Source organism: Nematostella vectensis, chromosome 13 (assembly GCF_932526225.1).
Source record: "Nematostella vectensis chromosome 13, jaNemVect1.1, whole genome shotgun sequence".
In the NCBI taxonomy this organism is placed as follows: domain Eukaryota; kingdom Metazoa; phylum Cnidaria; class Anthozoa; order Actiniaria; family Edwardsiidae; genus Nematostella; species Nematostella vectensis.
In genome coordinates this window covers 8,716,457-8,739,895 of record NC_064046.1, presented here as the reverse complement: position 1 = coordinate 8,739,895, position 23,439 = coordinate 8,716,457, and the positions used below count along the sequence as shown (strand labels likewise).

Sequence of the window (23,439 nt, the reverse complement as noted above, 5' to 3'; positions counted from 1 at the left end):
TGGCTCCATGGTTCCGGCTCACTGCTTTTTCTTACACTCGAAAGTTATTCTCCCCCATCTCATATTATTTTGTCCTAATTTTGATTTGCGGTATTCCTGTTGCACCTAGTTTCAGCGGACCTGTACTGCGGGCGCATGTTATTTTTTCAAGATGGCGGCCGATCATGATGTTTTCAAGCTGACGGATATTAGCGAAATAGAGCAAGCATACGCTCAAATACATTTAAAAGAGGTAATGGAATGCATAGAAACACTCTTTTTGGTTACTTTGTTTAAAAACTTGATATTCAAGACTTTCTCTTCTTGGTTCTCAATTTTGTTTTTGTTGACGTGGAAGCATGACTTAGGCCTTTACCCTCGTTCCCCGGTGTGAGAACCATTGCCAGAGGAAAAATGTTTTATTCAGCTCTGCTTTATCGCAATTCGTTGTTTCAAACAAAAAAATATTTGTGAGCAAGTCGTACACACTACACAAGTTAGATAGGATGTGAGAATTGTTGCCCGTATGGGTCAAATAAAAATAAATAAATAAATTGATTATCGGCATGTTTTGCTTTATATATTAATGATATCACCATTTCACATAGACTTGAAGAAGAGTGACTCAATAGATTTCGAGTTACAGGAAGAACTAGGCCTAATTAGCTAGTGTGCCAATTAGGAGAAAAAGAGAACATATCATGATCTGGTTTATATAGGTATCCTTCAACACTTCACTTCAGTTTATTTTACCATGCCACCTTGTACAGTATGAACTATGTAGATGCATAGCGCAGCCTTGGTAAGTTACATAGAGCTCATTAGAGCCTCGAAGGCAGGCACATTTGCATGTGTGGTAACTGTTGCTTGGTCCAGATTGTTCCAGTGTATTAGAGTTTTGATAACAGTAGCCGCAGTAGCCACTCATTTATATTAATAGACAGAGAGGCCTGAGCTGAATGTGTTCTCGACTTTGAAATGTGTCTTTGACTTTGCAATGTGTTCTTGGCTCTCTCTATAAAATAATAGTTTTTCTGGGATCTTTTTCATATTCAGATCTGTATTGCATATTTTTATTTTATTTTGTTTGACATGTTTGGGCCACCATGGTATTGTAAGGATACTTAGAAACAATGTTAACAAAATACTTCTCTATATATTTCAACAGCAACAGCTGAACAATGAGCTGGACACAATCCTTGAGGATCAGCCAAGATTGGATGCCAAAATGAACACCCTGCAAAATATAGTGTATGTTCTGTGTTTCTTGTTGTAATAGTTGATTTCAGGATGTTTACAAATTTGACTAAAGTAAAAAAAAATTGATTTAGGGGACTGCTCCTATTGTAGAGTTGAAAGTAAAATGGATTTGGGGTAATGTGAAGAATACCTATCCACTAAATTGGTATTTTCAAAGCTCTGCAATCCCACTGATGTAATTGGCGTGATGCAACTATTCTCATTTTTTTTTATGAAAGGTGGATGCGGTGGTCGCTATCCCCTCTGTAACGAAAAGCTATTCAGAGTTTCTATAGGCTTTATTGCAGATTCGTGGTCGATTCGTGTGTCTCATTCATGCTCAGGCTATTTGCAAACGGACACTGGTGCCATGGTACGAATACCCGCTTTTAACCAAAAACAAATACTGTGATATCCGGGGCAAGTGTGGAGCAGTGACTCATTGCATAACAAAATCACTAATAACAAATCACTAACTGAATATAACAATATTGTTACACCCTTTATTTTTATTGAATTTGGGTACATTTTTATTATTACCTACCCCTTTCTACTGTCATTTTCTTATTTATTCACCTCCTCATTTTAGACTGCGAATCTGCTAACAGTATATTATATTTGCAAGACATTTTGTGACCTGCTGTTGTTAGGACTACAGGTACAGGTATCAGCTGTTTCTTTATTTTCAGTCCTAGTCTCCAGCTGGTAATGAGAGATGCCCAGCAGTTGTATTCTGTCATTTCCAAGACTTCTGATCTTGCCGAGAGGGTTAGCAGTAAAGTCAGACTCCTAGATAGTGTCAAGGTGTGTATATAAGTGGCCTATCCAGGGGTCAGACTCCTAGATAGTGTCAAGGTATATAAGTGGCCTATCCAGGGGTCAGACTCCTAGATAGTGTCAAGGTGTGTATATAAGTGGCCTATCCAGGGGTCAGACTCCTAGATAGTGTCAAGGTATATAAGTGGCCTATCCAGGGGTCAGACTCCTAGATAGTGTCAAGGTGTATAAGTGGCCTCTCCAGGGGTCAGACTCCTAGATAGTGTCAAGGTATATAAGTGGCCTCTCCAGGGGTCAGACTCCTAGATAGTGTCAAGGTGTGTATATAAGTGGCCTATCCAGGGGTTAGACACCTAGATAGTGTCAAGGTGTGTATATAAGTGACCTATCCAGGGGTCAGACTCCTAGATAGTGTCAAGGTGTGTATATAAGTGACCTATCCAGGGTTCAGACTCCTAGATAGTGTCAAGGTGTGTATATAAGTGGCCTATCCAGGGTTAGACTCTTAGATAGTGTCAAGGTGTGTATATAAGTGGCCTATCCAGGGTTAGACTCTTAGATAGTGTCAAGGTGTGTATATAAGTGGCCTATCCAGGGGTTAGACTCCTAGATAGTGTCAAGGTGTGTATATAAGTGGCCTATCCAGGGGTTAGACTCCTAGATAGTGTCAAGGTATATAAGTGGCCTCTCCAGGGGTCAGACTCCTAGATAGTGTCAAGATGTGTATATAAGTGGCCTATCCAGGGGTCAGACTCCTAGATAGTGTCAAGGTGTGTATATAAGTGGCCTATCCAGGGGTTATACTCCTAGATAGTGTCAAGGTGTGTATATAAGTGGCCTCTCCAGGGGTCAGACTCCTAGATAGTGTCAAGGTGTGTATATAAGTGGCCTATCCAGGGGTTATACTCCTAGATAGTGTCAAGGTGTGTATATAAGTGGCCTATCCAGGGGTTAGACTCTTAGATAGTGTCAAGGTATATAAGTGGCCTGTCAAGGGGTCAGACTCCTAGATAGTGTCAAGGTGTGTATATAAGTGGCCTATCCAGGGGTCAGACTCGTAGATAGTGTCAAGGTATATAAGTGGCCTATCAAGGGGTCAGACTCCTAGATAGTGTCAAGGTGTGTATATAAGTGACCTATCCAGGGGTTAGACTCCTAGATAGTGTCAAGGTGTGTATATAAGTGGCCTATCCAGGGGTTAGACTCCTAGATAGTGTCAAGGTGTGTATATAAATGGCCTATCCAGGGGTCAGACTCCTAGATAGTGTCAAGGTATATAAGTGGCCTATCCAGGGGTTAGACTCCTAGATAGTGTCAAGGTATATAAGTGGCCTATCCAGGGGTTAGACCCCTAGATAGTGTCAAGGTGTGTATATAAGTGGCCTATCCAGGGGTCAGACTCCTAGATAGTGTCAAGGTGTGTATATAAGTGGCCTATCCAGGGGTCAGACTCCTAGATAGTGTCAAGGTATATATGTGGCATATCCAGGGGTCAGACTCCTAGATAGTGTCAAGGTGTGTATATAAGTGACCTATCCAGGGGTCAGACTCCTAGATAGTGTCAAGGTATATATGTGGCATATCCAGGGGTTAGACTCCTAGATAGTGTCAAGGTATATAAGTGGCCTATCCAGGGGTTAGACTCTAGATAGTGTCAAGGTATATATGTGGCATATCCAGGGGTCAGACTCCTAGATAGTGTCAAGGTGTGCATATATGTGGCATATCCAGGGGTTAGACTCCTAGATAGTGTCAAGGTGTGTATATAAGTGGCCTATCCAGGGGTCAGACTCCTAGATAGTGTCAAGGTGTGTATATAAGTGGCCTATCCAGGGGTCAGACTCCTAGACAGCGTCAGGGTATATAAGTGGCCTATCCAGGGTTCAGACTCCTAGATAGTGTCAAGGTGTGTAATATAAATGGGCTATCCAGGGTTCAGACTTTCTTGATAGTGTCATGGTATATAAGTGGCCTATCCAGGGGTTAGACTCCTAGATAGTGTCAAGGTGTGTTTACTGCTAGCTTTTCCAGGGGTTTTGGGTATTTTGGTATCAGGAGTATTTGAATTCAGGTTTCTGGTATTAGAAAAAAAAATATTTGGGGACCTTGTGTTGGCACTGTATATATGTTACATTCTAAATGTGGTTTTCTTCTTTATTCATCTTTAGAGTAGAGTCCAGGAAAGTATGAAGAGAGTTGATGACATTTTGGACTTAAAGGTATCTTGATGGTTGTTGATGGTGAACATGCTGCTAATGATACTAATGGAGAGGGTGATGTTTATATGATCGATGATGATTAAACCTTGTGATGATCATATAGCCTTCATGCAGCCAGAAACATTTCCATTATTATATATGCAGGGTAAATGGAGCTTTTGACCAATTCCATGGCTCGGTACATTAGAACCAGGTGAATGCCAATCAGAAATTGCTTCACTCCGGGGGTTGGTGCGCTGGGGTCTAAACAAGCTTTCTGTTGGTAATTTGCAGATGGTAATAAATGGAACTATTTCTGGCTGCACGCAGGCTATGATCATGATATATAGGCTTGATGATGATATTATGGTGATAATGATGCTGATATTGTTTTTTATAATTCTGATAATGATAATCATGATGACGATTGATAAGTAGTGATATTACCTGGTAATGGTGTGCGTGGTTGTGGCAATGCTTGTCTATCTTTTGCTGTTTATTGTGCCACGGTGATATGATATTGGTGATGCTAGTCATGCCAGTATTTGATAGATATTATACTAATAAAATAAAAAGACCAAAGACCATTGTACTTATGATTCTCAGGCTTGTGTAAATGGAGTTCAGACCGCTTTAAACACTGGGAATTATGAACAGGTTGGTAAAATGTAACTTTTATACTATAATTCTTTCTAGACTTTCTGCTAGTTTTTTATGATCTAGCATTCATTCTAGATTTTGCCATGTTTAAGGCTAAAGATTCCTTTATACTTTGAATTGATTATGTTTGAATTGATTATGCTTGCATTCTTTTTTTGTACTTTTTATCATTATTATGCTAGCATTTGTTTGTACACTTACTAGCTTTCATTCCTAACTGTATTTTAAGCTAGCATTTATTCCTAACTATATTTTAAGCTAGCATTTATTCCTAACTATATTTTAAGCTAGCATTTATTCCTAAATGTATTTTAAGCTAGCATTTATTCCTAACTGTATTTTAAGCTAGCATTTATTCCTAACTATATTTTAAGCTAGCATTTATTCCTAACTATATTTTAAGCTAGCATTTATTCCTAACTGTATTTTAAGCTAGCATTTATTCCTAACTGTACTCTGTAGGCGGCAGCCCATATCCACAGGTATCTCAGCTTGGACAGGGCCATGATTGAAAACATCATTGGTGACAAAAATGAAGGTACAGAAATATTTGGTTGCAATTCTAAGCAAGGTTTTAGTAAAAGAATGGGTGATTATTTTAGAACATTTCTTGTCTTTTGTAGGGTCTGATTTATCAGGTGCTTTTGTGATGCTTCAAGAGGCAGAGGAAAAACTAAAGGCCATTGTGCAGCAGGAATTTGACCAGGCGATATCAAAAGGCGACAGGAGCAGTGTTGAAAGGTATTGCTGGCAACAAAATAAGTAAAATGGAATGCATACACTGTTTACGTAATCCTTTATAGGATATACTGTTTTCTTTGAATGAGTGAATAAAACAAGAAAAGCATGGTACTTTTGTGTTTTTCTTTTAACCTTTTCACTTTCAGCAGAACTCAGGTCACATAACCTGGGTAGAATAGAAATGGCCTTTTCTTAGGTTTGTGGTGGTGAAAGGGTTACTAATACCGCTTATTTATTTTTAGGTTTTTCAAAATATTTCCTCTTCTAAACCAGCACGCCAAAGGCTTGGGAAAGTATTCCCATTACCTCTGCTCTATGGTGAGTTGCTGCTTGTGTCATTCACGAAAAATAGGTTATTATTACATCTCAGCAAGTACAATTGTAAACTACTGTGAAAAGATAACATTTCAAAAATCGGAAAGCAAACCTTCCTCATCTGGTCTTGTCTTAATCCTCTACACTGTATATGCTACAACTCAATTTAAAATTTCTCAAGCCCCAGGCTCCCATCTTCTCCCAATTATTAAATATTTGTACCCAGGGTGGCAGGGCAAGTCTTATAATAAAACACTATAAATTCCATCATCCCTCCGGAAATATTCTGTTTTTAAAGGACACTTGAAGAATGCTTGTCCTTAAAGAACACTTAAAGAATGCTTGTCCTTAAGAGCAGACAGTTTGTGGCTTAGAAGGCTTTGGTAGTCTTCATTAAATGTAACACCCTTTGAAAACTCCTGGATGTGCCTCTGATTGGTGATTCTGTTGTCGACAGGTTGCTGCTACGGCTCAACAGAATCTTGAACAGATAGACATCACAAAGGACTCAGGTATGCAATTCAGAACATCATATGCGCATACAGTAGGCATGTACATGGGGCTCTGCGCAGGGTGCCCCCCCCCCTGCTGGCTAAATATTGGGTCATTTCATATTAAAGGATGTCAAATGCTATCCTTTTTGTATATGATTCTATAAGACTCTGCACACCCTGCTCCCCCTCAGAAAAATCCTGGGTACACGCCTGATGCAAACAACATTGATTACTGTTAATATGTTTATGCAGTGATAGTACTGTACTACTCATATCCATCAGTTAGGCCATTCCAGCTATAAGCATATTTGGGCACTAGACATGGAAACCTAACCCAACTATCATCATGCAGCATGTGCTTGTTTGGTGCAAGCTTAAAAGGTGCGTGCTGTATTCTTGTAGTAATTGAAGTAGGTTTTTATTGAAATGCGTGTGCAATCTGGAATGGCCTATTAAGCAGAACCTTAGCAAAGGGCATTTCTGCTATGAATGGAAAAGTTGTTCTAGTGTCTACTCAGAACGCCTTTAGAATAATAGTATCATGGGGTCAATTTCGCCTGTGTGACCATCAGTTCTTCCATTTCAGATCGCCATGCCAATGTGCTATTTGCCAATACTCTTACAATGCTTTTTGAGGGGATTGCGCGAATGGTTGAGGAGCACCAGCCATTTGTTGAGACCTATTATGGTAACTGTTCGCTTCCGAAAAAATTCAAATCTGCCTAATTGGCTGCTTGCAACAAGAGATCATGGGACTTGTGGCCAACTAATGCAAAAATTTACACAGAAATTGCTGCAGCCGTCACACCATGGAGAGACAAAAAAATTTTTCTGGCTGATTTGTAAGCACTGAATTAATTGCTTTTTGCTGTTGTTATTTTGCAGCCAAAAGCCTGAGCTCAAATTAGTTTGCCACCCATAAAGTCATGTTATTTCTTAGTGTTAGTTGACTATTGGTTTAGACTTGTTTTAATTTAACTAAGAGCCCCCTACAAAATTACAGAATCACTTATTTTTACACGTTTTTGGGCATTACCTTGTCTGGTTTCCTGTGCACTAAAGTGCAACAAAAAATCAGTAAAGTTTTTGCAATGAATCAACAAAATATGTTGTGATCAATACAATGTTCCATCAGAACTCGTTCTGATTGGTGCATATTCTTTATTAAAGCCCTGTGTTGTTTTTCTATAACACTTTTTGTTTTTTGTTTGTTTTTCTAGGACCAGGACAAATGCCTACTCTTTTACAAATTCTTCAGGTGTGTACAAATAACCCAAGTTTACTTACTGGGTTATTAAGTAATTTTTGCTAGGTGCAGAGTTTTGGCTTCTATCTTGTTTTTTTTTTCTGGCCGGGCTTGACTGAACACCTTTCAGTACTGCACATACTTTTCTTGGTCAATCCAGGCTACTCTAACATTCTACAGGTCGAGTGTGACAAGCAAGCAGACCAAATTCTAGATGCTTTTGTCAAGAGACGAGACCTGCAGCACAAAGTATGTGAAACCTGGCAGATCTTGACATTCAGTCTTCACCCCCTTCCCCCCTAACAAATTCTATCCACACAAAGCACTCCTTCTCTCTTGGCTCATCTGAATGTGTAACTAATATTCGCTGAACAAATATTGGCTGCATTTGGTATTTTGGAAGTTTTCTAGAAAATAGTTTCAAATTTCTAGAAAATATTTTCAAATGTAAATAAAAGCTTATAAAAGTAAATAAAGACTTTAGTATGAGTTAATTTAGTACGCTCCAATGAGCGATCATGTATAATCACGTATCAGTATTGGACAAATCATATGTCTAGATATCGGTGAATTTGCCGCCATGGCAGACACAGGAAATTTCGCACTACGAGTGTGCAAAGAGAAAATGGTCTTACAACTGGGTCAAGGACCATGTCATTCCTCACCTCCCTAGCACTCACAAAATCATGGCATGACATCTGTGAACAGGCTGAGCAAAGGTTTTTAAAACATGTGTGATCTTGATTGGTATTCCCATGAACACTTGACACTGTCTCTGCTTGTTTATAGATCAAGTCTGTCACAAAAAGTCTCAATATTAAAGGATCCTCTGAAAAATCAGAAAGGTATATTGAAAAAATCAGAAAGGTAGATGAAAAATCAAAATGGTAAATGGAAAAATCAGAAAGGTAGATGGAAAAATAAAAAAGGTAGGTGGAAAAATCAGAAACAGATGGAAACATCAGAAATGTAGATGGAAACATCAGAAGGGTAGATGGAAAAATCAGAAAGTTAGATGGAAAAATCAGAAAGGTAGATGAAAAATACGAAAGGTAGATGGAAAAATCAGAAAGGTAGATGGAAAAATCAGAAAGGTAGATGAAAAAAAAACAGATAAAGGTAGATGGAAAAATCAGAAAGGTAGATGAAAAATACGAAAGGTAGATGGAAAAATCAGAAAGGTAGATGGAGAAATCAGAAAGGTAGATGAAAAAAAAAAACAGATAAATGTAGGTGGAAAAATCAGAAAGGTAGATGGAAAAATCAGAAAGGTAGATGAAAAATACGATAGGTAGATGCAAAAATCAGAAAGGTAGATGGAAAAATCAGAAAGGTAGATGAAAAAATCAGAAAGGTAGATGAAAAAATCAGAAAGGTAGATGGAAAAATCAGAAATGTAGATGGAAAAACCAGAAAGGTGGGTGAACTATTATTTATATAGACAGTGAAATGATCAGTGGAATAGGCCAGCTATGAACTATAGTGCCATACAGACATTAAATGTTCTTTTCTTGGTTTTGTATAGTGCATGCCCTATATAATGACGCTGTTTTTGTCTAAGATATGATCCCAGAGACATGGAGGTACTCCTTGGGGAGGTGGTACTAATGAACACTCGAACTGAGATGTACCTACGATTCCTTGAAAAGAAAATACAGGTATACAAAGTTTTGGAGTGTTATCCCCTAATCGTTAATCCTTCCCCTACCCCCATTATAAAAAGAAAAACGAGCATTTGTAAAGTGTCTATTACATGCCTATTTCTAAATCAAACAGGTCCATGTTGAAACTTAAAGGCACAAGATTCTAGTCCTTACATGTTAGACAAGTCAGGGCTGGGTAACAGATAGATCCCCATGTCTTGTAACCTCTTTAGGCAGAAGTGAGAGGCCTTATTTGCTGACGCGCTTACACACTGAGCCTAAACCTTGATTTTGGTGATACTGTTTTGTTTTCAGCTTATTTTTTTAACCTTTTCTTAAAGCTTGATTCTGGTTATGTTTTTTCAGTATATTTGTTAAACCTATTATTAAAACTTGATTCTGTTAATAATACCGTTCCAGTTACTGATAATGTTGGTATAAACTTACTGCCATTCCTAGTGTAATTGATTGAAAAATCCGCCATTATTTGTCATCCTAGCAATATAACAAGTGTGGGAAGGCACCATTTCCATCAACTGATATGAGGATGCTTTACTTTTGATGCTTTACTTTCGATTGAATCTAGTAATTAAAGTTTTAAACTATTTTAAGATGGGTATTCCAAACTCTTATTACATAATAAATTTCCTTCCAATGGCTGACTAGTATTTTTTACAAAGCAACCAATCATTCTTTTGGTTAACTCGATCTCTTCCATCTGCAGGCCGATTACGAAAATCTTCCAGATGAAGATGTTCAGGAGTGTGCAGGTATGTTGCACTTTTAGGACTACTGTGATGATTACAATAAGCGCTTTTAGGTCTTGATAGTGTGAGGGACTCCACCAATACAAAGTGTTTTAGTGCGACGCGCGCTACCGTTGCCACCAATACAAAGTGTTATAGTGCGACGCGCGCTACCATGGCCACCAATACAAAGTGTTATAGTGCGACGTGCGCTACCATGGCCACCAGTACAAAGTGTTATAGTGTGACGTGCCCTACCGTGGCCACCAATACAAAAGGTTATAGTGTTATGTGCGCTACCGTGGCCACCAATACAAAGTGCTATAGTGTAACGTGCGCTACCGTCGCCACCAATACAAAGTGTTATAGTGCGACGCGCGCTACCATGGCCACCAATACAAAGTGTTATAGTGCGACGTGCGCTACCATGGCCACCAGTACAAAGTGTTATAGTGTGACGTGCCCTACCGTGGCCACCAATACAAAAGGTTATAGTGTTATGTGCGCTACCGTGGCCACCAATACAAAGTGCTATAGTGCGACGTGCGCTACCGTCGCCACCAATACAAAGTGTTATAGTGCGACGCGCGCTACCGTGGCCACCAATACAAAGTGTTATAGTGCGACGTGTGCTACCATGGCCACCAGTACAAAGTGTTATAGTGTGACGTGCCCTACCGTGGCCACCAATACAAAAGGTTATAGTGTTATGTGCGCTACCGTGGCCACCAATACAAAGTGCTATCGTGCGATGCGCGGTACCGTGGCCACCAATACAAAGTGTTATCGTGCGATGCGCGGTACCGTGGCCACCAATACAAAGTGTTATCGTGCGATGCGCGGTACCATGGCCACCAATACAAAGTGTTATCATGCGACATGCGCTACTGTGGCTTTTCTGCTTTTACTAGGACCATTTTGTGGTGTTTCCTGCATGATAATTTTTTTCCCAAGCGCTCAAACCGGGTTTCCTGTCAATATGCGAGGCAGCTTGGGGCCTGGGTCTTACCAACCACAGTAAACCCAATCAAAAACCCAGTTAACAAATTTCTGGTACTAGATGATGTGTTCTCTGATCATGTCTGGTATTAGATGATGTGTTCTCTGGTCATGTCTGATACTAGATGATGTGTTCTCTGGTCATGTCTGGTACTAGATGATGTGTTCTCTGGTCATGTCTGGTACTAGATGATGTGTTCTCTGGTCATGTCTGATACTAGATGATGTGTTCTCTGGTCATGTCTGGTACTAGATGATGTGTTCTCTGGTCATGTCTGGTACTAGATAATGTGTTCTCTGGTCATGTCTGGTACTAGATGATGTGTTCTCTGGTCATGTCTGGTACTAGATGATGTGTTCTCTGGTCATGTCTGGTACTAGATGATGTGTTCTCTGGTCATGTCTGGTACTAGATGATGTGTTCTCTGGTCATGTCTGGTACTAGATGATGTGTTCTCTGGTCATGTCTGGTACTAGATGATGTGTTCTCTGGTCATGTCTGGTACTAGATGATGTGTTCTCTGGTCATGTCTGGTACTAGATGATGTGTTCTCTGGTCATGTCTGGTACTAGATGATGTGTTCTCTGGTCATGTCTGGTACTAGATGATGTGTTCTCTGGTCATGTCTGGTACTAGATGATGTGTTCTCTGGTCATGTCTGGTACTAGATGATGTGTTCTCTGGTCATGTCTGGTACTAGATGATGTGTTCTCTGGTCATGTCTGGTACTAGATGATGTGTTCTCTGGTCATGTCTGGTACTAGATGATGTATTCTCTGGTCATGTCTGGTACTAGATGATGTGTTCTCTGGTCATGTCTGGTACTAGATGATGTGTTCTCTGGTCATGGCTACAAGTTGTTATCCTAATCTACCTCTTTTTAGATGTCAACAAAGTTCTGGACAAGTTGATCAACAACAGTGGGGTTAACAGAAGAATGCAGGTATGTGTTAATGGTGGTTTGTTGTGTTAACATTTGGGATGCGGCAACAAAGACAGCAATGGCAAAAAAAAAAAAAAAAAAAAAAAAAAACAATGCAAAATTATAGACCAGCACATGAAAATTCGTTTTTTTGTTGTTGTTGTTGTTTTGAACTGTTTTTCTTCAAACTATAATGTGTGAAAAGCAAGTTTGTTTCTCTGTCTGGCGAGGGCAGAGACATGCTCACTTTGAATAGAATTTAAGTTCTAATCTTATTGTTCTGTATTTGGAAATATGAACTCTAAATTTCTTTATAGAAACTAGTTTAGGAATAAGCACCAAGCATGAAAGTATTTTTTTGCTAAAACACCCCAATAAAAGGTTACAAAGAAAATGTGACAGAAAAATGAGTATAGAGCCCTTTTATCTGTGACGCCTTCTTAGCCATTGCAGCTGTCTTAAGCTCCCAAATACTGTACCCTTTTTCTGCAGGAACTAATTGGAAGCTATATTACAATGGAGGAATATTTCATGAGAGAGACGGCAATGAAGGTGAGATATGAAGGCGTTGTTTCAAGCATGACTTATTTAGCACCAGGGAAACTGGTGGTGAGGGGTGGTGGTTGAGGGCAAGGTGCTGGTGGGAGTGGGTGGGGAACAAGGCTCAATGCCTTTCTAAAGTATCGTAGTTGTGTGTGGCAGCCTGTGGTTATCGGGACCACGGCGGTGGAATGCGTCAAATCGTTTAAGTTACTCGGTATTTATATATCCGACGATTTGAAGTGGACCAGCCACATCGATTACGTTATTAAGAAGGCGAATAAAAGAATTTACGCGATAAGAATACTGAAAAGATCAGGTGTGCATGTAAGAGATATTGTCGAGGTATACTGCACCCTTATTCGCTCAATCTTAGAGTATGGTGCCCCAGTATATTCTAACCTCACTGAATTTCTCTCTAATGCTATTAAGAGGATTCAACAACGAGCACTTAAGATCATCTTTCCCGGGATACCATACTCCGATTGCCTGATCAAGGCAGGCATCAGATCTCTAAAGGACAGAAGAGCCGAACTCTGCAAAGAGTTCATGAGAAGCTTACGTAGGGACAATCCATTACATCAGATTGCCTCGTCGAGAACCACAAAGCCACTACACCAATATAATTTAAGAGCAGATAGAAAGATCGTACCCGCCCTTTGCAACACTAACAGGCTGGCGGAGTTTGTCACTGTTAAATTTGTGGAATTTCTCCAATTCATGTAATTATTTGTATTTTATGTAAGTCAGTATTTATATTCCGTGTGCGCAGCCACCCGTATTTCAGATTAATCTGCAAGTGGTACAATAAACTATCTATCTATCTATCTATCTATCTATCTATCTATCTATCTATCTATCTATCTATCGATCGATCGATCGATCGATCGATCGATCGATCGATCGATCGATCTATCTATCTATCTATCTATCTATCTATCTATCTATCTATCTATCTATCTATCTATCTATCTACCTACCTACCTACCTACCTACCTACCTACCTACCTACCTACCTACCTACCTACCTACCTACCTACCTACCTACCTACCTACCTACCTACCTACCTACCTACCTACCTACCTACCTACCTACCTACCTACCTACCTACCTACCTACCTACCTACCTACCTACCTACCTACCTACCTACCTACCTACCTACCTACCTACCTACCTACCTACCTACCTACCTACCTACCTATCTATCTATCTATCTATCTATCTATCTATCTATCTATCTATCTATCTATGCAGGTGGGACACAAGTGACCCATGCCAACTAGGTTGGCAAGGGTGGGGGTTGAGGGTGGGTGAGGCACAAGTAACCCCTGCAAAGGGGGTGGGGAAAGGGGTTTGGGCCATGTGAGGCACAAGTGACCCATGCTAAGGTGGGTAAGGATGATGGTGGAGGGTGGGTGAGGCACAAGTTACCCCTGCGAAGGGGGTGGGGAAAGGGGTTTGAGGCATGTGAGGCACAAGTGACCCTTTCAAAGGGGGTGGGATTTGAGGACATGTAAGGCATGAGTCACCCGTGCTGATCATTGCGCTTCAGGCCGTCAAGATGGATTACTACGAGGGTGAGCCAGATGAAGCCGTAACCTCCAGCATGGTTGATGACGTGTTTTTCATTGTTCAAAAGTCTGTCAGGTTAGTAAGGAATCGCCAGTTGCACTCATTAAAACCTAGATGCTGACAGTTCTTCCCAAGAATAACCTAAGTTCCATAAGTAAATCTATGGCTTAATGAGATATCGTGTTTTTTTTCAGACGTTCACTATCAAGCTCATGTGTAGATGCTGTGTGTGCAATGCTTAACCATGCGAGGTATACCAACAAATATTAATGTGTCTCTCTAATTCCTTTTTTAAAACAGAGGTATTAGTTTTGTTGCCCATAACTGTAGAAGTGGTTTGCCCTTCTTTTTCTTTTTTTTTTTTTTGTCTAGTAGGGAACATTGTGTATTGATTTGCGTATTCATAATCAAGTGTAAAAAATAGAGCACAAAAACCAAGAATGTTAGGCCTATGGAAAACGCTGATCTTTTTATGTGCCATTTCAAATGCAAATAAACATAGAATAATTGAATTAATTTCCGTACATTTGCATGCATTTGCATTTGGAATGGTACATGAAAAGAAAGGCGTCTAAACTAGGTCAAATTATGCTTTGGAAATACTTTGCGTGAAAACTCCCACGTTAAAAGTCATGTGTTGTGTTTATGAGGATAATATTACAAACTCAGTGATGTCCCACAATTTGATTACCTCTTCTTGCAGCTCCCTCTTGTCTTCTGAGTATTGTGATGTGCTCAAGACCAAAGTGAAGGCTGGCTTTCCAACAGGAGGGTAAGCCATGTTACTCTGCTTTCCGTGTTTGTAAGCATTTAAATAGCCTCCAGCTGGCATTTTGACATCCTGGCAAAGGACAAAGTTTGGAAAAGCATCCATTTCCATTGGGGAATTGGGGAAGGCTATGCAATATTTTCAATTGAATCGGGTAAATAAAGTATTAAGCTTTTATTTTAGATGGTTATTTTTATAGCATGGCACGAGGGGGATTTAGTGATTAAATGTCCCCGCAACCGAGGGATGAATTGTTGAAGTCCTGACGCTGCAGGCAGAGGGACATTAACTAGCCATCCTGAGGTTGTAATACCATGATCACCGAGGAAATAAACTCGCAACTACAAGTAATATTAGGTATGATGAGTGAACACGGTTCACTGGATCAGGGCATTGCATACGCATTGTTCTTTTTATCCCTCTAGAGACGACCACATTTTTACCGACAATTCTCAAATCAAACAAAGTTTATTTACATAGTTGCTCTACATATCGACAGTTTTGTTCTTTGACGACATTAGCGTACAGCAATCAAAATCATCCCACATGGACCTAGTCTAACGTTGTTTAGGTATCACAAGATCAAATAAACTGGTCTCTTTGTGTAGGGTCTATTCCTGCTCTAATCAGGAAGCTGCCTTCTATTTGTTTCCCTGGTGGAAACTAGAAGACAAGGAACTTGGTTCTAAATTTCTCTCATGCACTCTATGTAGAGGGAAATTTAGAAGACAAAAGATTCTTTTGTCTTTTTCTAAATTTCCCTCATTATTAATGTAGGAGGGAAATTTAGTTTCTAAATTTCCCTCATCACTAATGCATGAGGGACATTTAGAACCACCTTTTGTTTTTGAGGGAATTTCGCTAGTAATCGTCCCTCAGAAAACAAAAGAATCCGAGGTGATCATGGTTAACACACTATGTGCCTTCCAATATTAAATGAAAACAATAACCGAGGTGTGGCTGACAATGGTGCTTTAAGGACAAAACATAACATTTATAGTGTGCGCCACTAAAATGACACGAGGAGAGGCTCCCAAGCCCTTCCAGTCCTGCCCTTGCTGTCTTTTGTATTGTACGGTCTAATCAGCGTAATTCGACGTTGTTTTCACCGCCCGCAGATTGGATCTGTCTGGGATGTTCCAAGGCAAGATTCAAGTGGCCAGCACCGCCGAGAGCGAAGCAGGGAGGAAAGCTTTTCTGGTAAGAAATGTGGACTTTGAAAAGGGGTACCGGAACTGCACTTCCAAGAGATGGGAGGAAGGGGGTCATTTTTAAACATGATGAGGTGGGCACATAGCCCAAGCATTTATACCGCAAACATATTATGTCGAGTATAGAGGGCTTTAGGAAAGGGGATCCAATTGTTGGCTTGCCCTACTCTGAAAATAGGGTGTTTCCAAAAGTTTAGAGATAGGGTATAAGATTGAAAAAAAATGGGGTGTGTACAATAATCTAGGAAACAAGGTTGATAGAAAAAGTGGATTGTGATTCTTTGTAAATCTCTTGACTAGCTGCTCTTGTGAAGCTGCTATCATAGAAACCTTGTTTAAAAATTTTGTCTTTTCACGCCCATTCTTACCAAATGTTGTATTTACAATCATTTCTAGGTAATACTCAATAATCTGGAAGTCAGCAGTGAAAATATCCAAAAGCTTAAGAAATATCTAGAGGTATGTGGTTATATCATTGACTTCTTACATTTCTCCATTCCCATATTGCTGTCTGGATCTGATGGTTTCTTGCTTCTCCTTTAGGCTGAGTGTGAGCGAAACCCCAACCTTGGCGATGCAGCGAAAATGAAACTAGAGGTATGCACCCCTTGTCTGAACTGGGGGGAACTATTCCAACCTGTCTTTGGTTGGGTTTGAGATAGTCAGGCTCCTTATTTTAGCAGTTTATTTTTGTTGAAGAGATCTAGTAGTCCAATCAATTCAAATCCCTCCAAGTCAGTTCAAGATGTTCTGCAAAACCTTAACTGCAATTCGGACTATTTTAAATAAATCCAATTCCGACCCAGTCCGGGTTATGATTTCCCGGATACAAATACAGATACAACATAATTGTACTCGCTTAGAAGTGCCTTCTTGTGACAGCTATTGCCAGCGCGCTCCCCATCACTCTATTTTTTACTCCGCTTGTTTGCCCCCCTGCTTGCAAAGGGTGGTATAATCCAAGGTACTGATTTATGTCTACTGCCCCCCCCTAAAGGGTGGTATACTCCATGGTACTGATTTATGTCTATTGCCCCCCCCCCCCTAAAGGGTGGTATACTCCAAGGTACTGATTTATGTCTACTGCCCCCCCTAAGGGTGGTATACTCCAAGGTACTGATTTATGTCTACTGCCCCCCCCCCCTGCTTGTTAAGGGTGGTATACTCCAAGGCACTGATTTATGTCTGCTGCCCCGCCCCCCTTGCTTGCAAAAAGTGGTATACTCCAGGGTACTCCAGGGTTTGACGCCTAAGCCTCTCTTTTTTTTTACAGAGCTGCTTGAGTGATCTTGTCTCGACGGCAAACATCTTCAAGGATCTGCTTCAGGTGAGGCTCAAGGGTTTGTTTTTACGGGACATCTAAGCTCAGCAATATTGCACGTATTATCATTACACTTTGTCTTGTGACAGCGCAACTTCCGATGCTAAAACTTGACGAATTTCTTGAAATTGGGAAATATCCTTGTTTTATCGACTCTGTGTGCTCTCTTGAAATTTTTTGTAGCTTCGTAACGCTGTTAAACCCCCTTGAACAGTCAAGGGTGGTGCCACCGACCAACGTCCCCAGCTGTTCTTAAACACTCCCCCCTGCTTGCTAACGCCCCCTCCTTATGCTCTTGCAGGAAGGAATATGCCATCTGTGTGCTAATGCAGTGATGCCCAGGCTCAAGCCGCTTATTGATGGCTTCTCGTCAATAAGTCACAACATTTCCGAGGTATGTCACTCAGCCCTACAGGGGAACCCCAGTAACTCGAACTTACCATAACCTCCATGCTACACATATACTTATTTTCAGTCATCTCCACCCGGATAACTTGAACCTTCTGCTAGGTCAAACTGTATTGCGTTTCCCTCGAAGGTTGGTTTCTACTGTATTCTAAAACGAAAAGGAATAAATACAAAAAGCCCAAACTGCCGTGTTCGTGAACCAGAAGAATAAATACAATACACCAAAAACTGGTATTCGACTCTCCAGGCAGAGCCGAATACCAGTTTTTGGTGTATTCTAAAATGAAAAGGGAATCATTAAACACTCAAGTAGTCTTGAAGCAGAGAATAAATACTAAGTGGTAGTAGACAAATTTTAAGGCAGATTGAAGAAGGTAAAACATTACCAGATTTTTTTTACATAAAACAGTTGTGCGAGACGGGAAAACGAACGCTTGTTCGGTGTAATGTCATCAACTATGCTTAGTTGTACAAACTGTACGGCTATCATAATTGTAAGCATTCTTGTTTGCAATGTTTGCTTCATGTACACCATTTTTCCCATCACAGGAAGAGTTCTCATACTATGAAGTCAATGACCCCTTCATTCAAAACTTCATCACACACTTGGATTCCGTGTTAACGTCTTTCAAGGTAAGGGATGAAAGAAATCCACCCATATCCGAAGGATGGACAGCAAACATCGGTTAAATGTTTTCCTTCTTTGTATTTTTTGCTCCAATCGAACGAAAGAAGACGTATCTTTTCTACTACACAGTCTTGCATATGGAACCTACAGCGCAATAGCGTTACTGTCGAATCCGTTGTATTGCGACACGCGTTTTCAAAACACGATTTATTTTGGTTTTCTCTTCCGTCAGTAAAACCATTCTGAGCCAATCAAAGTCTAGCTTTGTGCGCTTCCCTGGCTATCCTCTGGACGAAAACCAGACATTGTCGCGACAGAAAGCCAGGTAACTGCACTAGGCGAGAGAAGGCAAGAATCTGATCGGCTTAGAATAATTTGACTGGCGGAACAGAAAATCCCAAAAGATAAAAACAAATCGATGTTTTAAAAATGCGGCGTCGCGATACAACGGATTCGACAGTAAACACAAAAACCTTATAGTTCAAGGTCCAAAGAATGTCTGTAAGATATCTACATCTCCATCGCGATAAAAAACGACTGTTCTCTTTACCTATTGCCACCCATGCGACCATCACATATTCTCAGTGTTTAATGAGTTACTCGATTTCCAGGGGCCATTAACCACCAGTAACTACGACTCGTTGGTGAGTTACGTCGCGACTGACATCACTGCATTGGTGGAGAAGGCGGTCATCAAGACGAACTTCAACAGGGTGAGTTTGCACAACATGTTTCAACGGGCGTGAAATATCACTTGTTATGCCTATTGAACACTAGCAACATAACAACATAACGACATGGGCGGCGCGCACTATGTGTATCACGACATAACGACGTGGACATAATGACATAAAAGAAAAAACATGTTTTTTCTCTTTTGTCGTTATGTCCATATCGTTATGTCGAAGATAAGAGTGCGCGCGCCCATGTCGTTATGTCGATATGTCGCTAGTGTGAACTAGGCATAAGTCTCCTTATTACCTAGCTCTTAACACAAAAAAATAAGAGCAAAAATACCACTAAATAGATTAAGAAAGTGTTCAGAACCTAAGCCACTTTAATTAGGACTCCGACTTAAAGTCGCTTTGTCACCAGTTAACTTCCGGAGGTCCGATGGAAACCTCAACTGTTAAAAGATAAAAGAATCTATTAGAATCCGAGATATTTAACAGGCCATCCGCTCTAAATTATCAATCATATCCTCACAGAAACTTCCAATAGACACACTGCTTTGAATATTTTGAAATATTCAAAGCAAAATTTCGCGTTTTCCGTTAAAAATCATTGGAGATTGTTACGTTATAGACCGGAAGTAGACTGGTGACAATGCGGCTTTAAGGTGGTTACCTCCAAAGGCTGATCTGAGCATTGGGCTAAGTCGCTTGGATCAATAGACTGAATTTTAAAATGCATTCCGGTAGCAATAGTAGCATTTGTCGCACTAAGAAGCTAACACTGTTAATGCTTATTGCAGTTGGGTGGCCTTCAGCTTGACAAAGAACTGCGCTCATTGGTCGGGTACTTGACTGCTGTCACTCAATGGACCATTAGAGACAAGTTTGCTCGCCTCACTCAGATATCAACGCTTCTTAACCTGGAAAAGGTGCTATGATGTGCTACAGAAGTCATGAGTTACCCTGCTAGAAGAGTTTAGATCCAGTTTTTTTTTTTTCAGTTCATTTATCTGTGCTGTGGCTCGGTTCTTTTGCATGCTTGTTACTCGTTTGTATCATGAAATGATACAGCGAATTGAATCCACCCAACATAAATAAAACAGATCATTGCATCAGTATGATAATTTATACCATTATAACCAAATTGTGATGAATGTTTGTTGAAAATAGAACCCTCAAAAACGAAACGCAAGTTAAACTCATGCGTAAATTTACAAACCTCTTATTGACTAAGTGCATGGGTTGTACTGTAACTTATGGACCCAAGAATTTTTCCATCTTTTTATGTCCAACAAATTTTGCTCTTGGGCCACAAAACGGTGGAAAAGTTTGAGGGCCCATACGTCCCTGTATGGCTCAAGCAAACGAGGGCAATAAGATGTTTATAATACAGCGTTTGAAGAATAGCATTTCATCGCAAACTATTGCTTTGTTTCTGACCTTCATTAGGTGGACACCCTCCTACACCTTTAAATTTCCCAGGTGTCCGTTCTAGAGGAGGTGCCCATTATATGAAGGTTCCACTGTTTTTTATGAGGTTACTCTGCATGTTACAGGTTAGCGAGATCATGGATTACTGGGGAGCGAATTCTGGGCCATTGACATGGCGACTGACGCCTGCAGAAGTGCGCCAGGTGTTGGCTTTGAGGTAAACCCCAACGATGTGAGACACCCAGGAGGGTCTATCTTCAATCGAACAAAAACCCTAGGAAATCTAATAGCTATTCCAAAATGAGACCTAAGCTCGATTTCCAGCTAATTTTTGTGAGTCTACAATCTGGTGGTGGCTGAAAATAAATCCTAGAGAAAGCCACAGAAAACACAAATATAGCAACTGGTTTGCAATGCGACAGATACCACATAAGTTGGATTTCTAATAGTAAGGGGAGGGGCATGTTTTATTGAAAGGCTAGCTTGTTTTTATAGCTAGCTATAAAAACACATCAATAAAATTTTCAAAATCACATTTGTCTTCATTCAAGCCAACTTGGCCAAGTGATTGTTTGAACTGTGCTTTTCCCCACATTTAAATCTGATTGTTTTTTGCTGTTTATTTTCAGGATTGATTTCCGTTCTGAAGACATCAATAGACTGAAACTGTAGAAAATTTAGTATAAACAGAAATTGTAAATAACATGAAAAATAATGGTATTAATAAATACAAATATGTGGTTTTTATATGTTTGTTTTTGTGTTGGATAAAGATTCGTCCAGGAAATCAATATGAAAACATGGCAAATAAACTTTTTTTTGCAAATAAATGTGTATAGGTGCAACAAAAATACAACAGAACAAAAAGGTGTTTGGCAGTTTTTAACATTTATTTTTATATTTTTTCAATCTCTTATATAAACATTATGGAGTGATTGGGAGCAGTGCCTTGAATCCCAGAACACAGAACAATTTCAAATGGAATGTTGCTTCTGGTATCCGCTATAGGCATCTTACATGATATCACATGCATAATCTCAACCGCATAACCAATTGCAATCAAATATTCAATGTTTCTTTTACAAACTAATCCTGTGGCACCTACACACTAATGGCACTACACCCTGGCGATCCCCTGCTTTGCCGCCTTGTGCATGCCAGACTCCAACTTCCAAATCTTATGCTGACCTTTCACAGGAAACTTCAACACCAATTGCTGAGGATTCTCACAAATAAACACAAACGGAGAGCTTGATTCTGTGTGATCAGAGTCCTGACATCTCTCTCGGTACTCTTCTTGTGACAGACAATCCTCAAGATCAACACATCCTAGAAGGCAGCCTGTGGGGTATTCCTTAGGAAAGTGTACCCCTGAGTCCGGGTTCATCTCCCTGTACATGCCTATTACCCCTGATATCTCATCTGCTGAAGGCTTTTTAGCAGTAGCAGCAATCCAGAGTCTTCCCCGGTGTGCAGTATACCAAGATCTACCCTCCACTCTCTTGATTCCAAGCACAAGCAGTGATGCCCATGGCTGATGCATGCTGAGGCACAAACCTGCATCACTCATCTCTTGCAGCTCTCGATCTTGCACTCTTAACTTCCTGATATTGTTTTCTGTTTTGAGAACTTTAGACTTGGCCTGCTTTCCACCAGAGGAAATAAACTTCAAGTTCAGTTCTGGGAAAGCTTGCTCATTCCCTATACTCACATTCTCTTTGTTACTCTGCGTACTATAGTAGCCTGACGCTAGCACTGGGAGGTCAGGGTCTTGGCCATACATGTCGAATGTTGAGTTCTCCTCGACTACACGTCTCCCTGCGAAGTCCAGAGTAATCTTCATGTCTCTTCGAGAGCCATGCCGCTTGGCTCGTAACTCTTCTTCTTTCACCGTTAACTGTTCCTTCTCTTTCTTTGACAACCATTTATTCCCATCAGTTGAAAAGTAATCACACTCGTCATCGATCACCTTGGTTCGGCACACGCTTGTCTTGTCATATTCCAAAAGCTTATTCTTGTGGGCTATGGCTTTGTCTAACCCTTGCAGGTCCTTGCCATTACTTGTACCCATCCTTCCTTGAGACTTTACTTCTTCTGAAAACTCCTGAGACATCAACTGCTTTAGGAGTTTTGCACTCTTTTTGGATTCCCTAGCGATGATCTCTTGCTCGGCACGGGAGCAGACAAGCGCACCGCAAAAGTAACAAGGCCCTGCCCCTTCCTGGTCACAAACTATTCTCCCACAGCTCGTGCAATTATTCACAAGTCCATGTTTTTGGCCTAAGCACTCGCAAGGGTGTCTGCCCGGCAAGCGAACTGAACTCCTTGCTTCTCCCTCTTTACTATATAGCGGCACAAACTTTGTCGACTTCTTTTTCTCTTGCTCTACTATCTTCTTATCCGCTTTGCTGTTCCCTTTCGTCGGAGAAGTCTCCTTTTCAAGTTTCTCCTTCCTAACCCATGTACCAGCCCTCTCAAATTCTGGATTAATTTCGTTCAACCTTTGTACCAAAATGTTTAGAAATTCAATTTGTTTTGGGTTTTCCTGGCCTAAAAAACCACCCAGATATTCCTTCACGTCCTCTATGTTGTCCATGTGTAGGATATAATCTGTTATCTCCTCTCCACAATCTGTAATTTTTGATAATTCGTCCACACACCACATTCGTAAACGTTCGATGGCCGCCATCTTGGCTGATTCGGCAGAACAAAACCACAGGCAACCCAATCATGTAAATTACTACAGGCTATTTTGTTATTTCAGACACCTCTGGCCTTGTATTTCATTTCTCATATTGATTTTGATCATAAGAGGCGTACAACTGATAAAAACTTAATTTTGAGTCTTAAAAGGGAGATAAGAGGGAAGGGAGAATGCGAGATCAAGACAGATAAAAGACTACGTCAGATTATATTATCAGCA

At 40.4% G+C, this 23,439-nt stretch overlaps 2 protein-coding genes across 6 annotated transcripts; one reads left to right on the top strand and one right to left on the bottom strand.

Moving 5' to 3' along the window:
- The first annotated feature begins 129 nt into the window (after window positions 1–129).
- On the top strand, window positions 130–21,263 carry LOC5518505 (conserved oligomeric Golgi complex subunit 4). Of its 5 annotated transcripts, XM_032363304.2 has the most exons (31): window positions 168–232; window positions 699–781; window positions 1,148–1,230; window positions 1,908–2,022; window positions 4,164–4,214; window positions 4,800–4,850; window positions 5,316–5,391; window positions 5,477–5,594; window positions 5,837–5,912; window positions 6,367–6,421; window positions 6,990–7,091; window positions 7,624–7,661; window positions 7,830–7,898; window positions 8,439–8,494; window positions 9,211–9,307; window positions 10,017–10,062; window positions 11,923–11,981; window positions 12,453–12,512; window positions 14,055–14,149; window positions 14,269–14,325; window positions 14,778–14,846; window positions 15,962–16,043; window positions 16,451–16,513; window positions 16,598–16,651; window positions 17,328–17,381; window positions 17,677–17,769; window positions 18,333–18,416; window positions 19,023–19,124; window positions 19,886–20,014; window positions 20,642–20,733; window positions 21,146–21,263. In XM_032363304.2, the coding sequence occupies exons 2-31, from the start codon at window positions 764–766 to the stop codon at window positions 21,186–21,188; spliced, it is 2,187 nt and encodes a 728-aa protein (XP_032219195.1). In that variant the 5' UTR covers window positions 168–232; window positions 699–763; the 3' UTR covers window positions 21,189–21,263. The 5 variants fall into 5 exon arrangements, with proteins under 5 accessions (XP_001638516.1, XP_032219195.1, XP_048576511.1 ...); XM_001638466.3 differs by lacking the exon at window positions 699–781 and having other exon boundaries at window positions 130–232; XM_048720554.1 differs by lacking the exons at window positions 168–232; window positions 699–781; window positions 1,148–1,230; window positions 1,908–2,022 and adding an exon at window positions 2,510–2,515.
- A 124-nt stretch (window positions 21,264–21,387) lies between these two features.
- On the bottom strand, window positions 21,388–23,343 carry LOC5518519 (activating signal cointegrator 1). Its single transcript, XM_001638404.2, has one exon. It carries the CDS (start codon window positions 23,203–23,205, stop codon window positions 21,634–21,636), a length of 1,572 nt encoding a protein of 523 aa, XP_001638454.2. The 5' UTR covers window positions 23,206–23,343; the 3' UTR covers window positions 21,388–21,633.
- Between the last annotated feature and the right edge of the window lie 96 nt (window positions 23,344–23,439).